Consider the following 14,156-nt stretch of genomic DNA (forward strand, 5'->3'; position numbering starts at 1 on the left):
CCTCTTGCTCTAATTTAAACTCATTTCCTCTTGTACTGTCATCTGCGGAATAGAGACATAACGACACCTATCTCAGGGTAATAGCCATTTTTCTTCCTTCGAACATTCAAAATGTAACTTCAGAAAATTGTTTGTCAGCTATTATGTTTTCTTTTGATGACTTAGAGTGACACTTGATAGCGTAGACATCATCACCGTGACTTACGGGTTATAATTCTACAGTGAAATTCAAACACATGGCTGGAATTAGAAGGTGGCGGAGTGAATCGAGCTTTCTTTACAAAATCAATCAATCAATCGTATTTATTGAGCGCTTACTGTGTGCAGAGCACTGTACTAAGCACTTGGGAAGCACAAGTTGGCAACCCATCCAAACATTCCCATTCTACTATCCTAGCCTTGATCCCTTTCTGAGTTAATTATTCTTGATTATATCCTGATCAGTCAGTCAGTGGTATTTATTGAGCCCTTATTGGGTGCAGAGAACTGTACTAAGCATGTAGGAGAGTACAGTACAGCGGAGTTGGTGGACCTGTTCCTTGCCCGCAGAGAGCTTACGGTTTAGAGAAGATAGTAAAAGAAATTACAGATATGTACATAAGTGCTGTGGAGTTGAGGATGGGCTGAATATTAAGTGCGTAAAGGGTACAGATAATAATAATTATGGTGTTTGTTAAATGCTTACAAGACATCTTGTAAGATATCCAGGTCGGACACAGTCCCTGTCCCCCATAGGGCTCACAGCCTTAATCCCCATTTTGCCGATGAGGTAACTGAGGTACAGAGATTTGTCCAAGGTCACACAACAGACAAGTGATGGAGGCAGGATTAGAACCCATGACCTTCTGATGCCCAGGCCAATGCTCTATCCACTAGGCCATACTACTTCCCTAAAGCAGCAGATACAGGTGTATGGGTGATGCAGAAGAGAGGGTCTGGGGGAAATGAGGGCTCTCCTGGAGGAGATATGAACTTGCATATCTATAATTTATTTATATTAATGTCTCTCTCCCCCTCTAGACTGTAAGCTTGTTTTGGGTAGAGAATATGTTTGCTATATTCTTGTGCCGTACTCTCCCAAGTGCTTAGTACAATCCTTTGTACACACTAAGCGCTCAATAAATACTGTTGATTGATTAAGGAGAGTAGTGGTCTATCGTAAATGAAAGGGGAGGGATTTCCACAACAGAGGAAGGATGTGGAAAAGGGGTTGATGGCAAGATTCATTCATTCATTCATTCAATCGTATTTGTTGAGCGCTTACTGTGTGCAGAGCACTGGACTAAGCACTTGGGAAGTACTGGTCGGCAACATATAGAGATGGTCCCTATTCATTCATTCAATCGTATTTATTGAGCGCTTACTGTGTGCAGAGCACTGTCCTAAGCGCTTGGGAAGTCCAAGTCGGCAACATGTAGAGATGGTCCCTACCCAACAACAGGCTTGCAGTCTAGAAGGGGGAGACAGACAACAAAACAAAACATGTAGACAGGTGTCAAAATCGTCAGAACAAATAGTTGAGATTGAGGTAGAGTAAATTGGTGTTGGAATGTAATAGGAGACCAGCAAGATAAGGTAGGAGCGGGAGGGAGGTGGGCAAAGTTAGGGCGGGGAGATAAGGAATTGTGGTTTGGACGTGTTAAGTTTGAAATATCAGCAGGACATTCAAGTAGAGGCACTGAAAGCTGGAGGAATTGTGAGACGGCAGAGAAGGCAAGAGGTCATTTGCGCAGAGATAGTTGTTGAAGCCGTGGAACTGAATGAAATTCTCCAAGGGAGCGGTTGTAGAGAAAAGAAGGGGATCCTGAACTGAGCCTCGAGAGACTTCCACAGATAGAGGGTGGGAGGCGGAGGAGGAGAAAGAGACTGAGAAGGAGCGGCCGGAGACATAGGAGGAGAACCAGGAGAGGACATTGGCAGTGAAGCCAGCGTTAGATAATGTTTGCAGGAGAAGGGGGTGATTCATGGTGTCGGAGACAGCTGAGAGTTCGAGGATTAGGTTAGAGTAGAGGTCGTTGGTGACCTCAGGGCAATTTCTGGGACGTGAAGGGGGCAGAAACCTGATTGAAGGGGTTCCAGGAGAGAATTGGCGAAGAGGAAATCAAGACATTAAGCGGAGACAGTGCGCTCAAGGAGTTTGGAGAGAAATGGGAAGAGGGAGGTGAGCCTTTGTATCCACAATCCTGAATATTATGTTCTGCATTCTACAGAGTTTCTTGTTCTGAAGCTTTTGAATGTTGGACATGTGCAAGGTTACAGTGCTCCTCTGTTTTATTTTGAGAGAGAGGGAAATGGTCTTGGAACAAAGGAGTAGACTACTTCTTGAAAGAGCATATTGATAGATCTTCCTACTCTGTGATAATAGTTTAGAAAATAAAAGTACGTCAGGCAGGCAGGTCTTTGTCCATAGAAAAAACAAGATTTGCCGGGAGCTAAACCAAGTCCAAAGCTGAAATTTTATTAGGTGGTGGTATTAGATGAGGGGGAATTCCAAGATGACAATTCCTAAGTTTGATATGAGGAACAATGGGAACAATTACTGAGAGATCAAAATCTTAAATTCCAGAAGAAAAATATTTTGCCTAAAATTTAAAAACAGATATAAGTGGAAATGAGTAACATCACCTAAGTGAAAATGTATCCTTTCAGCCTCCTGAATGTCAATAGTCAATCTATAAGCTCCATCTCCAACAAAATTGACATTCAGGAGGCTGAAAGGATACATTTTCACTTAGGTGCTGTTACTCATTTCCACTTGTATCTGCTTTTAAATTTTAGGCAAAATATTTTTCTTCTGTTTCTTCTTTTGTTGGAGATGGAGCTTATAGATTGACTATTTTAAAACAAAAGTATTTTGATAAGTGGACCAATCGACAAAGTTATAGTGGACTTGGCTCAGTTGCTGTAGGCTTGCCTCTTGGAAGGAATTGTACGGTCTCTGTTAAGTAAATTGTTATCATTTCTAAGGCAATCCTCACTTTCGCTTTTATTTATACAGATTGCAAATTCGATGGTGAGTACGTGGACTGGACCCCCCGCCATGAAGTCTCTGTTCACCAGGATGTTTTGCTGTAAGAGTTGTCCAAACATCGTAAAAACCAACAACTTCATGAGTTTTCAAAGCTATTTTCTACAAAAGGTAAAGATCCCCTCCCGCACCCTTTCAGAAATATGCGTATAACATGCACTGTTTGATTTAAATTCATTCTTTCACCGAATGATTTAGCACAGACTTTGGCCTAGGCGATGATGGCATGCTTGCTAATCAGTCAGTCGTATTTCTTGAGCACCTACTGTGTGCAGAACGCTGTACTAAGCGCCTGGGAGAGTTGAATATAACAATCTAGCAAGCCCACATCAAGCTTACAGTCTGGAGGAATAGGAATCCTGGTCTCAGTTCCTTCTGTCTGAAGATGTGTTTCTGATTGTTCCATTGACTCTAGGGAAAGAGCGGTTTATTGAATCAATCAGAGAGAATTATTTTGTGCTTCCTGTCTGCAAGGCACTCACTAAGTGCTTGAGAGAGTACAGTACAAAAGAGTAGGGATAGACAATCCTCGCCCACAAGGAACGTACAGATTAGAAGGGGAGACAAACATTAAAATAAATTACCGGTGTCTATATATACATTGGGAAGCTATCAAAGTGCATAATAATAGTAATAATGTTGGTATTTGTTAAGCGCTTACTATGTGCCCCCTTACTGAGCCCCTCTTTCCTCTCCTTCTCCCCATCCCCCCCGCCCTACCTCCTTCCCCTTCCCACAGCACCTGTATATATGTTTGTACAGATTTATTACTCTGTTTGTTTTACTTGTACATATTTACTATTCTATTTATTGTGTTAATGATGTGCATCTAGCTCTACTTCTATTTATTCTGATGACTTGACACCCATCCACATGTTTTGTTTTGTTGTCTGCCTCCCCCTTCTAGACTGTGAGCCCGCTGTTGGGTAGGGACCGTCTCTATATGTTGCCAACTTGTATTTCCCAAGCGCTTAGTACAGTGCTCTGCACACAGTAAGTGCTCAATAAATACGAGTGAATGAATGAATGAATGTGCCAAGCACTGTTCATAGAAACAGCATAGCCTAGTGAATAGAGCACGGTCCTGGAAGAAAGAAGGTCATGGGTTCTAATCCTGTCTGCTATGTGACCTTGGGCAAGTCACTTCACTTCTCTGAGCCTCAGTTACCTCATCTGTAAAATGGGGATCGAGACTGTGAGCCCCACCTGGGACAGGGACTCTACAACCGCTTTGCTTGTATCCACCCCTGTGCGTAGTACACTGCCTGGCACATAGTAAGCGCCTAACAAATACCATCATTATTACTATCATTATAAGGGGAACAGTGCACAGGTGCTGCTCAGAGCAGGGCATGGACAGGGAAATGAGGACTTAATCGGGGAAGACCTCTTGGAGGAGGTGTGATTTTAGTAAGGCCTTGATGATGGGGAGAGAAGTAGTCTGTCAGATGCGAAGGGGAAGGGAGTTCCAAAGCAGAGGGAGGCTTTGAAGTTAGGGAATTGTCAGTATGTAAGAAAAATGATCTGGGCAGCAGAGTGAAGGATAGATTGGAGAGGGGAGAGAGAGGAGGACGTCACTGAGGAAGCTGATGTGGTATTCTATATGTTGCCAACTTGTCCTTCCCAAGCGCTTAGTGCAGTGCTCTGCACACAGTAAGCGCTCAATAAATACGATTGCACGAATGAATGATTGAATTCAAGACACTGGCCAAATGAATTATTGTATGTCTGATAATATATTTAATACTCATCATATCCTGCCCCTCATACTGCTTCAGGTTCCCCTCTGTGCAGAGCACCGAACCAAGTGTGCTTGGGAGAGGACAATGCGGCAGGATTTCTCACCATCGACCCCTTTCTCCTACCTTTCCCCCATGCCCAGAATCAGCCGTCCAGTCAGTGATATTTTCCTGTGTACAGAGCACTATACGAAGTGCTTGGGGAAGTGACAATATAATAGATTTGTAACTGGAGTTCCCTCCCCCTTCATATCTGACAAACTACAACTCTCCCCATATTCAAAGCCCTCCGAAAGCTAGGTTTGAAACTGGAGTTCCCTCCTCCTTCATATCTGACAAACTACAACTCTCCCCATATTCAAAGCCCTACAAAAGCTAGGTTTCCTCTAGAAAACCTCCCGTGGTTAACCCCTCATGATGCTGCTGCTGCTGCTGATGGTATTTAAGTGCTTACTATGTGCCAGGCACTGTAATAATAATAATAATAATTGTGGTATTTAAGTGCTTACGATGTGCCAGGCACTGTAATAATAATCATAATTATGGTATTTAAGTGCCTGCTATGTGCCAGGCACCGTACTAAGCGCTGGGGTGTATACAAGACTGTGAGCCCATTGTTGGGTAGGGACCGTCTCTATACGTTGCCAACTTGTACTTCCCAAACACTTAGTACAGCGCTCTGGCCGTGCTCGGCTCTGGTTTCCCTATGCATTTGTGTTCAAATCCCCTACTGCTTTATTCTCCCCGCTCCCATCCTTGGAGTACTTTTGTGCCTATCCATGTACTCTTTTGCTTTCCTTGTCTTTAATTGATTTTATCGTCCGTCTTCCCCACCAGATCGAAAGCCCTTTCTGGGCCGGGACTGTGTCTGCCACAGTCGTTCTGTCCCAAGCACTGATTTCAGTGCTTTGCACCTAGAAAGCGCTCAGTAATTGCGTTGGATTAAAACCTTGATCCCCACGTGGGACTGGGACTGTGTCCAACCCGATTTGCATGTATCTATCCCAGCACTAAGTACCCGGCGCATAGTAAGCACTTAATAAATACCATAATTATTATTATTATAATCATCATCGTCATTTACCCTGTTATTGCATCAACTTGAATATTGATTTTAATGGGGGGATACCCGGTTAAAAAATGTTACTTAAATTAAGACATATTTGTCCCCGAATAATCAAAGGCAGGGTTCTACGTATACGAGGTACTCTTCAGACTCAACCTGATGAAGAGAGCGGCGCTGGGCAATTGGGCTGAGAGGTTATTTGAAATCTGTGAAGACTCTCTGAAGGGGGCTGTTGTAAATTCAGAAAAGAACATGAGTTCCCTCCATTTGCGTGTAACTTTTTTTCACGGCATTTCATCTTATATCTAGGAAACTTGTGTTTCCCATGCAGTTTTCCTAAATCTTAATCCCCCGGGTTTCCTTGGCCAAATGTGGGCGTTTGGTTTCTGAAAGTACCCAGGGACGGCAAAACTGTGCAAAACTAAGGCCAAAATAGCACAAAACTAAGCAATTTAGCGGCAGCCCAACCGCCGTCACAGCAAGTGAAATTCAGGGAAGTTTGTGGGAACCAACAGACAACAATTCTGTCTTTTTTAAGCAGGCTGTACTCCCATGTCATTGTCATCATCATCATCATCATCAATCGTATTTATTGAGCGCTTACTATGTGCAGAGCACTGTACTAAGCACTTGGGAAGTACAAATTGGCAACATATAGAGACAGTCCCTACCCAACAGTGGGCTCACAGTCTAAAAGGGGGGACAGAGAACAAAACCAAACATACTAACAAAATAAAATAAATAGAATAGATATGTACAAGTAAAATAAATAAATAAATAGAGTAATAAATATGTACAAACATATATACCTATATATCTTGTCATCCTTGTTAGTGGTATCTGTTGAGTGCCTGTTGATTTCTTAGCACTGTGCTAAGCACATCAGAAGACACTTATTTCCTTCCCTCAGAGTTTACCTTTGGCCCTGGGATTAATTAGTTCATTAGCATGTCCCTGGAAACCTAATTGTAATTATTAGAGTTCTCTGTTACCAGTAGCCTTGAACCTACTGCCAGTTATTCACAGCCACAGAAAACCATGGTTTCTCAAAATTGTATAGTGGTAGCCAAAATCATTTGTGGAATATTAAGCATGGACACACAAAGCCGGGGCTGGAAAGAGCATGGTTAGCAGGCTGTGTGTTTTCATCATATTCAGAAAGCTCTCAAGTATTGCCCAAAACGCTGTAGGGGTAGCAACGATGGTATTTCTTGAGAGCTCGAGAGATTGTTCTGCCCACTAAAGGATTGGCTCATTTTAGTTTTCCCCCCTCTGTGGTCATGATGAAAATACAAATTATGTTATACATGCTTTATTAGGCAGCTCCTTCGTATGATAGGAAAACAGAAGGGAAAGGGCATGGGTAGGCATGATCCAAGTGCAGCAAAGGAGATGGCTATTCCCTTAATACCTTAATAATGATAGTGATAAGGATGGTATTTTGCAAACGCTTACTGTGTGCCAGGTACCGTACTAAGCGCCGGGGTGGATTTAAGCAGGTAGAGTTGGACACAGTCCCTGTCCCATGTGCCGCTCAGAAGCTCAATTCGCATTTTACAGACGAGGTAACTGAAGCCCAGAGAAGCGAAGTGACTTGCCCAGGGCATGCAGCAGACGTCTGGTGGTACCAGAATTAGAACCCATGACCTTCTGACTCACAAGCCTGTGCTCTTTCCACTAAGCCACGCTGCTTTTCGAGAAGCAGCGTGGCTCAGTGGAAAGAGCCCGGGCTTTGGAGTCAGAGGTCAAGGGTTCAAATCCCGCCTCTTCCAATTGTCAGCTGTGTGACTTTGGGCAAGTCACTTCGCTTCTCTGTGCCTCCGTTACCTCGTCTGTAAAATGGGGATTAAGACTGTGCGCCCACCGTGGGACAACCTGATCACCTTGCAACCTCCCCAGCGCTTAGAACAGTGCTTTGCACATAGTAAGCGCTTAATAAATGCCATCATTATTATTGTTATTATTATGCCCTAAAGACAGAATTGATCCCTGGCATGCCTTGAGTGAATTCAAATTGGTAGGTTAGCTCCTGGAACAAAACTGACCTTCTGTGTCATAATCTTCCAATGAATTCTAATAATGTGAGACTGTATTAACATGTTTTTTTTTTTCTTTTTCCTACAGACCATGCCTGTGGCTATGGCTTTATTAAGAGATGTTCATAGTCTCTGCCCGAAGGAGGTTTTAACATTCATTTTAGACCTAATCAAGTACAACGACAACAGGAAGAATAAGGTAAAGCCGTTTACTTCTGTTTGGTGAAAATTTTAAGGCTTTCTGGGCTTAAGAATGCAGTGTGCCGGCTCAGAAATAGTGTTCAGGGATCAGTAGGCGTGCAAAATTTGCTGGGGTCTTGTCCGCATTTGTTAGTACTGTTAGTTATCTTACTCTGCTTCCCATAAGACAAGATAAACACACTCTTGATGCAGAAAAGACTCTTGGTTAGTTGCACATTAATCAGTACGGCATGGCCTAGTGGGTAGAACATGGGCCTGAGAACCACAAGGACGTGGGTTCTAATACTGCCTCTGCCACCCATCTGCCGGGTGACCTCGGGCAAGGCACTTCACTTCTTTGCGCCTCAGTTCCCTCATCCGGAAAATGGGAACTGAGACTGCGAGCCCCATGTGGGACAGAACTGTGTCCAACCCTATTTGCTTGTATCCATCCCAGCGCTCAGAACGGTGCCTGCCGCATAATAAGTTCTTAACTGTTCTAAGCGCTGGGGAGGTTACAAGGTGATCAGGTTGTCCCACGGGGGGCTCACAGTCTTAATTCCCCATCTTACAGATGAGGGAACTGAGGCCCAGAGAAGTGAAGTGACTTGCCCAAAGTCACACAGCTGACAGTTGGCGGAGCTGGGATTTGAACTCATGACCTCGGACTCCAGAGCCTGAGCCACGCTAACCCTGCGCTTAGAGCAGTGCTTGACACATAGTAAGCACTTAACAGATACCATTATTATTATTACTACTACTTCTACAACAGAAGAGTTAGCAGACATGTTCCCTGCCATGTCTTACTCACAAGAGTAAGTGGGAAGTGGGAGTAAGTGGGGACATTACTCATGTCTTACTCACTTACTCCAACTTGTACTTCCCAAGCGCTTAGTACAGTGCTCTGTCTCACAGTCTAAAAGGGGGAGACAGAACAAAACCAAACAAACTAACAAAATAAAATAAATAGAATAGATATGTACAAGTAAAATAAATAAATAAATCAGGCCTATGCTCAATAAATCAATAAATACGATTGATTGATTGAGAAGACTGTTCCTCCGGTCCAGTCCAGGGTAAGATATAAGAATCATTGGGCGGGAAACAGCAAGGGGGTGGGGGGTGGTTTACACCCTGAAGTTCATTCATTCAGTTTATTTATTTTACTTGTACATATCTATTCTATTTATTCTATTTATTTTATTTTGTTAATATGTTTTGTTCTCTGTCTCCCCCTTCTAGACTGTGAGCCCACTGTTGGGTAGGGACTGTCTCTATATGTTGCCAACTTGTACTTCCCAAGCGCTTAGTCCAGTGCTCGGCACACAGTAAGCGCTCAATAAATACGATTGATTGATTGATTAGCAAATACCACAATTATTATTATTATTAAATACCACTGACGGATTGATGAAGGCACAGACTAATGCAAGAATCGGAAGGGTCAGTCCCGTGGCTAGACGACCAGAATTTCAGGTTCCTCGCGTAGCCGAGTCGGCAGCCCGAGTGGGTGCCGTCAGCGACGGTGTGGGAGGAGACGCTGAGGAGAGCAGAGGAAAACCGGCGCCAGATCCCGGGGATTCGGCAGCTGATGAGAAATCCCGGTTGCTTACTTTTCAATAATAATAATAATGATTCGAGCATTTTGGACCCTTTTATGATTGAGACGGAACGGTTATAGAAAGTGGAAATTGAGTGGCCTTGCAACCGTCAGTCGCTGAATGGTATTTATTGAGGCCTTACTGTGGGCAGAGCACTATAGTACGTGTTTGGCACCCAGACGGCTTTGGCGTTTTCAGATGCTTTGGAATTGGAGGAGGCAAGACCATTCAGAAAAAATGTGAGCCCGCTGTTGGGTAGGGACCGCCTCTATATGTTGCCAACTTGTACTTCCCAAGCGCTTAGCACGGTGCCCTGCACACAGTAAGCGCTCAATAAATGCGATTGAATGAATGAACGAATGAAAAAGGGAAGTTTGGGGGCACTCCAGGGTCTCCCCTGAGGAACGATGGATGAGCAGTGTACTTAGTGGATAGAGGTTGGGCCCGGCAGTCAGAAGGACCTGGGTTCTAATCCCCGCTCCGCCTCGTGTCTGCTGTGTGACCACAGGCAAACCACTTCACTTCTCTGGGCCTCAGTTACCTCATCTGTAAAATGGGGATTAGGACTGTGAGTCCCAGTCTTGCCCAACCCGACAACCTTGTACCTGCCCCAGGACTTAGTACAGTGCCTGGCGCATAGTAAGAGCTTAAATACCATATTTAAAAAAAAGAAAAAAGCCCTCAGTTCTAATGCCGGCTCTGCCACCTCTGCCGTGTGACCTTGGGCAAGTCACTTCACCTCTCTGGGCTTCAGTTACTTCATCTGTAGAAAGGGGATAAAGAGCGTGAGCCCCAAATTGGACAGTGACCGCGTCCAACCTGGTTAACTTGTTTGTACCCCAGCATTTAGAACAGTACTCGGCACATAGTAAGCACGTGATAAGTACCGTGGTTATTATTATTGTGAGCCTCGTCCGCAGACTCAGGGAATGAGAACTTGCACAGAGGAGTTGCTCATAGCCGTAGTGGGCAGCACAGGGCCATTCACATTCTGTCGTCCCTGACGGTCATGTTTCTGTTGGGGCCGTGAGGGCCACGGTTGGCTAGTTGGGCAGCCGTGCGGCGTGTTGTAAAGTACATGTGCCGTTTTGGCCTTTGTTAAGAATAATAATTATGGTGTTTTAAGCGCTTACTACATTCCAGGCACTGTGCTAAGCTTTGGGGTGCATGCCACAGAACCGGGTTGCACACAGTCCCTCTCCCCTGTGGGGCCCACGGTCTCCATCCCCATTTTACAGATGAGGTAACTGAGGCCCAGAGAAGTGAAGTGACTTGCCCAAGGTCACACAGCAGACAAGTGGTGGAGCCCGGATGAGAACCCAGGTCCTTCTATCATCATCATCATCATCAACCGTATTTATTGAGCGCTTACTGTGTGCAGAGCACTGTACTAAGCGCTTGGGAAGTACAATTTGGCAACATATAGAGACAGTCCCTACCCAACAGTGGGCTCACAGTCTAGAAGGGGGAGACAGAGAACAAAACCAAACAAACTAACAGAATAAAATAAATAGAATAGATATGTACAAGTAAAATAAATAAATAAATCAGGCCTGTGCTCTACACCATGCTCCTTCTCATAATAATAATAATAATAATGATGGTATTTAAGCGCTTACTATGTGCAAAGCACTGTTCTAAGCGACGGGGAGGTTACAAGGCAATCAGGTTGTCCCACAGGGGGCTCACAGTTTTAATCCCCATTTTACAGATGAGGTAACTGAGGCCCAGAGAAGTTAAGCAACTTGCCCGAAATCACACAGCTGACAGTTGGCAGAGCCGGGATTCGAACCCATGACCTCTGACTCCAATGCCCGGGCTCTTTCCGCTGAGCCACGCTGCTTCTCATTTACTTGATCGTATTTATTGAGCGCTTACTTTGGGCAGAGCACTGTACTAAGCGCTTACGAAGCAGAACCCGGTACAGAACCCTGGCTTCCTCCCGTTTCCGGGAGCGGTGTTCTTTCCGTCAGACCAACAGCGAGGGGACCCCAGTATGTGTGGGAATTATTTTAGCAATGGGAAACGGGGCAGGTAAGAGATCAACTGCCGGAGATTGGAATATTTAGGAAGCACAGCTAGCTGGGAATGTGCGTTGATTGGTCTGGCATCCCTGTAGACTGTTATGTTCCATGGATCAGGGAACGTGTCTGTCAACTCTGTGGGATTGCACTCTTCCAAGCAGTTAATAATAATAATAATAATAACGATGGCATTTATTAAGCGCTTACTATGTGCAAAGCACTGTTCTAAGCGCTGGGGAGGTTACAAGGTGATCAGGTTGTCCCACGGGGGGCTCACAGTCTTCATCCCCATTTTACAGAAGAGGGAACTGAGGCCCAGAGAAGTGAAGTGACTTGCCCAAAGTCACCCAGCTGACAATTGGCGGAGCCAGGATTTGAACCCATGACCTCCAGCTCCAAAGCCCGGGCTCTTTCCATTGAGCCACGCTGCACTAACTGCTTGGGAGAGTGCAATCCCACAGAGTGTTCCCTACCCAGGAAGCGCTCAGTAAATACTCCCGTGTAGCTCCAGTGGCGCAATCGGTTAGCGCGTGGTACTTATAGGGCGGTACGAGCGTGGGTAATGCCGAGGTTTTGAGTTCGATCCTCACCTGGAGCACGTTTTTGAGAAGCAGCGTGGCCCAGTGGAAAGAGCCCGGGCTTTGGAGTCAGGGGTCGTGGGTTCAGATGCCGGCTCCGCCACTTGTCAGCTGTGTGACTTTGGGCAAGCCACTTCACTTCTCTGTGCCTCAGTTCCCTCATCTGTAAAATGGGGATTAAGACTGTGAGCCCCCCGTGGGACAACCTGATCACCTTGTAACCGCCCCAGCACTTAGAACAATGCTTTGCACATTGTAAGCGCTTAATAAATGTTATGGGAAGCAGCATGGCTCAGTGGAAAGAGCCCGGGCTTTGGAGTCAGGGGTCGTGGGTTCAAATCCCGGCTCCGCCACTTGTCAGCTGTGTGACTTTGGGCAAGCCGCTTCACTTCTCTGTGCCTCAGTTCCCTCATCTGTAAAATGGGGATTAAGACTGTGAGCCCCCCGTGGGACAACCTGATCACCTTGTAACCGCCCCAGCGCTTAGAACAACGCTTTGCACATAGTAAGCGCTTAATAAATGCCATTATTATTATTAAATACATTGATTGATTGATCCTCCGGGGGTTCAAGTTGTGGGGAAGTAGCCAATTTGCACTCACACTGGAACCTAAATGCGTGCGCTCGTGTACGTAAAACCAGTGCCTGCAGTTAGGCTTTGAAAAGCTGAACTCAGAATTCCCTCTAGTCACCATTGTCACTTGTCCGGCCGTCCTGCACAAGCCGCGGACCCATCTTGGCAGACCCTTTCTTCATAAACTGAATTTGACGAGTATTCCTGAGCCCTTCCAATGCCTCAGACTTTCCATTTGCTATTTTGTTGGAGTTGGTGCCTCCTGGGAAAGCTAAATGAACCCAAGAGAGCTTCGTCTAAATGGTGCATTACTACATTTCCCATTGTTATTTCTTCCCAGTTCTCAAATGTATCGTACCCAGACTTTCCAGGCTGGGACATATCGGATGTTGTTGACAGTCTCCAAGTCACTCCTGCATGGAAAATTGTAGGACACCGACAGTATTCGTATTTTTCTGCTACTCTACCTCAGCTTCCAGCTGAATTCCAGAATTCCAGAATTGCTTTAGCACACTCCCTCGGATTTTGACAGGGTTCAGGTCTTGTTTATCGTCTGCGTGTCGTGTTAGCACACTGCATCATCTGGGAGAGCTCTCTCCAATTGAAAGAAGAGAAGTTGTTCGGTCTCTTCTTGGATCCGTCTCCGATCGTTCCGCATCTCTCCCGGTTCGTTACTTTCCTGGGTCCAAAACTTTTATGTCTGAATAGACTCTTTTCCTGTTTTGAATCGAGACTTTTTTGAAGTCTCCTCCTTGAGGTAGCACACCACTCAATCTCTGGAAGACAAACGGTCACCGATCCTTAAAGAATTCCAAGAATGAAGTTTCTGCAACCGTTTCACTGCTTATCTGAATATTCAGAACATTTGGGAAAGTATAAGATGGGGACCTTGAATATTGATTGATTTAGGAAAGTGTAAGATGGAGACCTTATTTTACCCAGCTTTCCAGCTGTACGTCTTGGGAAGGATTTGGAGACTGAAACAAATTCTGCCTCAAATCAATGCTGAATCTTATCATAATGAAACTCCAGTCTTCTAGCTTTGTTACCGGGGGAGGTGGAAAAAAGCTGCTGACCGCAGTACTTTGAATAGTTCAAATCTCGAAGAGAGTTGGGATCTTACGTGACGATTCTTCTGTATATAGAATTATTCAGTTTCTTTAACCCTTCCTCTAGTCCTCTAATATTTTAAGCATTTATCTTGCTCTTCTCAGAATTCGTTTGTCTCCATATACTTCTTCTAGACCGTGAGCCCGCTGTTGGGTAGGGACCATCTCTATATGTTGCCAACTTGTACTTCCCGTGCTCTGCACCCAGTAAGCGCCCAATA

The 14,156-nt window shown here is 44.9% G+C and overlaps 1 protein-coding gene and 1 non-coding gene across 2 annotated transcripts in view; both read left to right on the top strand.

The window, feature by feature from the left end:
• Positions 1 to 14,156, top strand: part of TAF2 (TATA-box binding protein associated factor 2) — a 147,375-nt gene that overhangs the window by 65,176 nt on the left and 68,043 nt on the right. Inside the window, exons 18-19 of the mRNA XM_038744924.1 lie at positions 2,999 to 3,139; positions 7,958 to 8,068. Coding sequence (XP_038600852.1) covers positions 2,999 to 3,139; positions 7,958 to 8,068 — 252 coding nt within the window. The remainder of the gene's footprint in view (positions 1 to 2,998; positions 3,140 to 7,957; positions 8,069 to 14,156) is intronic.
• On the top strand, positions 12,179 to 12,272 carry TRNAI-UAU. The gene is made up of 2 exons: positions 12,179 to 12,216; positions 12,237 to 12,272. It is a non-coding gene; the product is annotated as a tRNA-Ile (tRNA).

Source organism: Tachyglossus aculeatus, chromosome 4 (genome assembly GCF_015852505.1).
Source record: "Tachyglossus aculeatus isolate mTacAcu1 chromosome 4, mTacAcu1.pri, whole genome shotgun sequence".
NCBI lineage: Eukaryota > Metazoa > Chordata > Mammalia > Monotremata > Tachyglossidae > Tachyglossus > Tachyglossus aculeatus.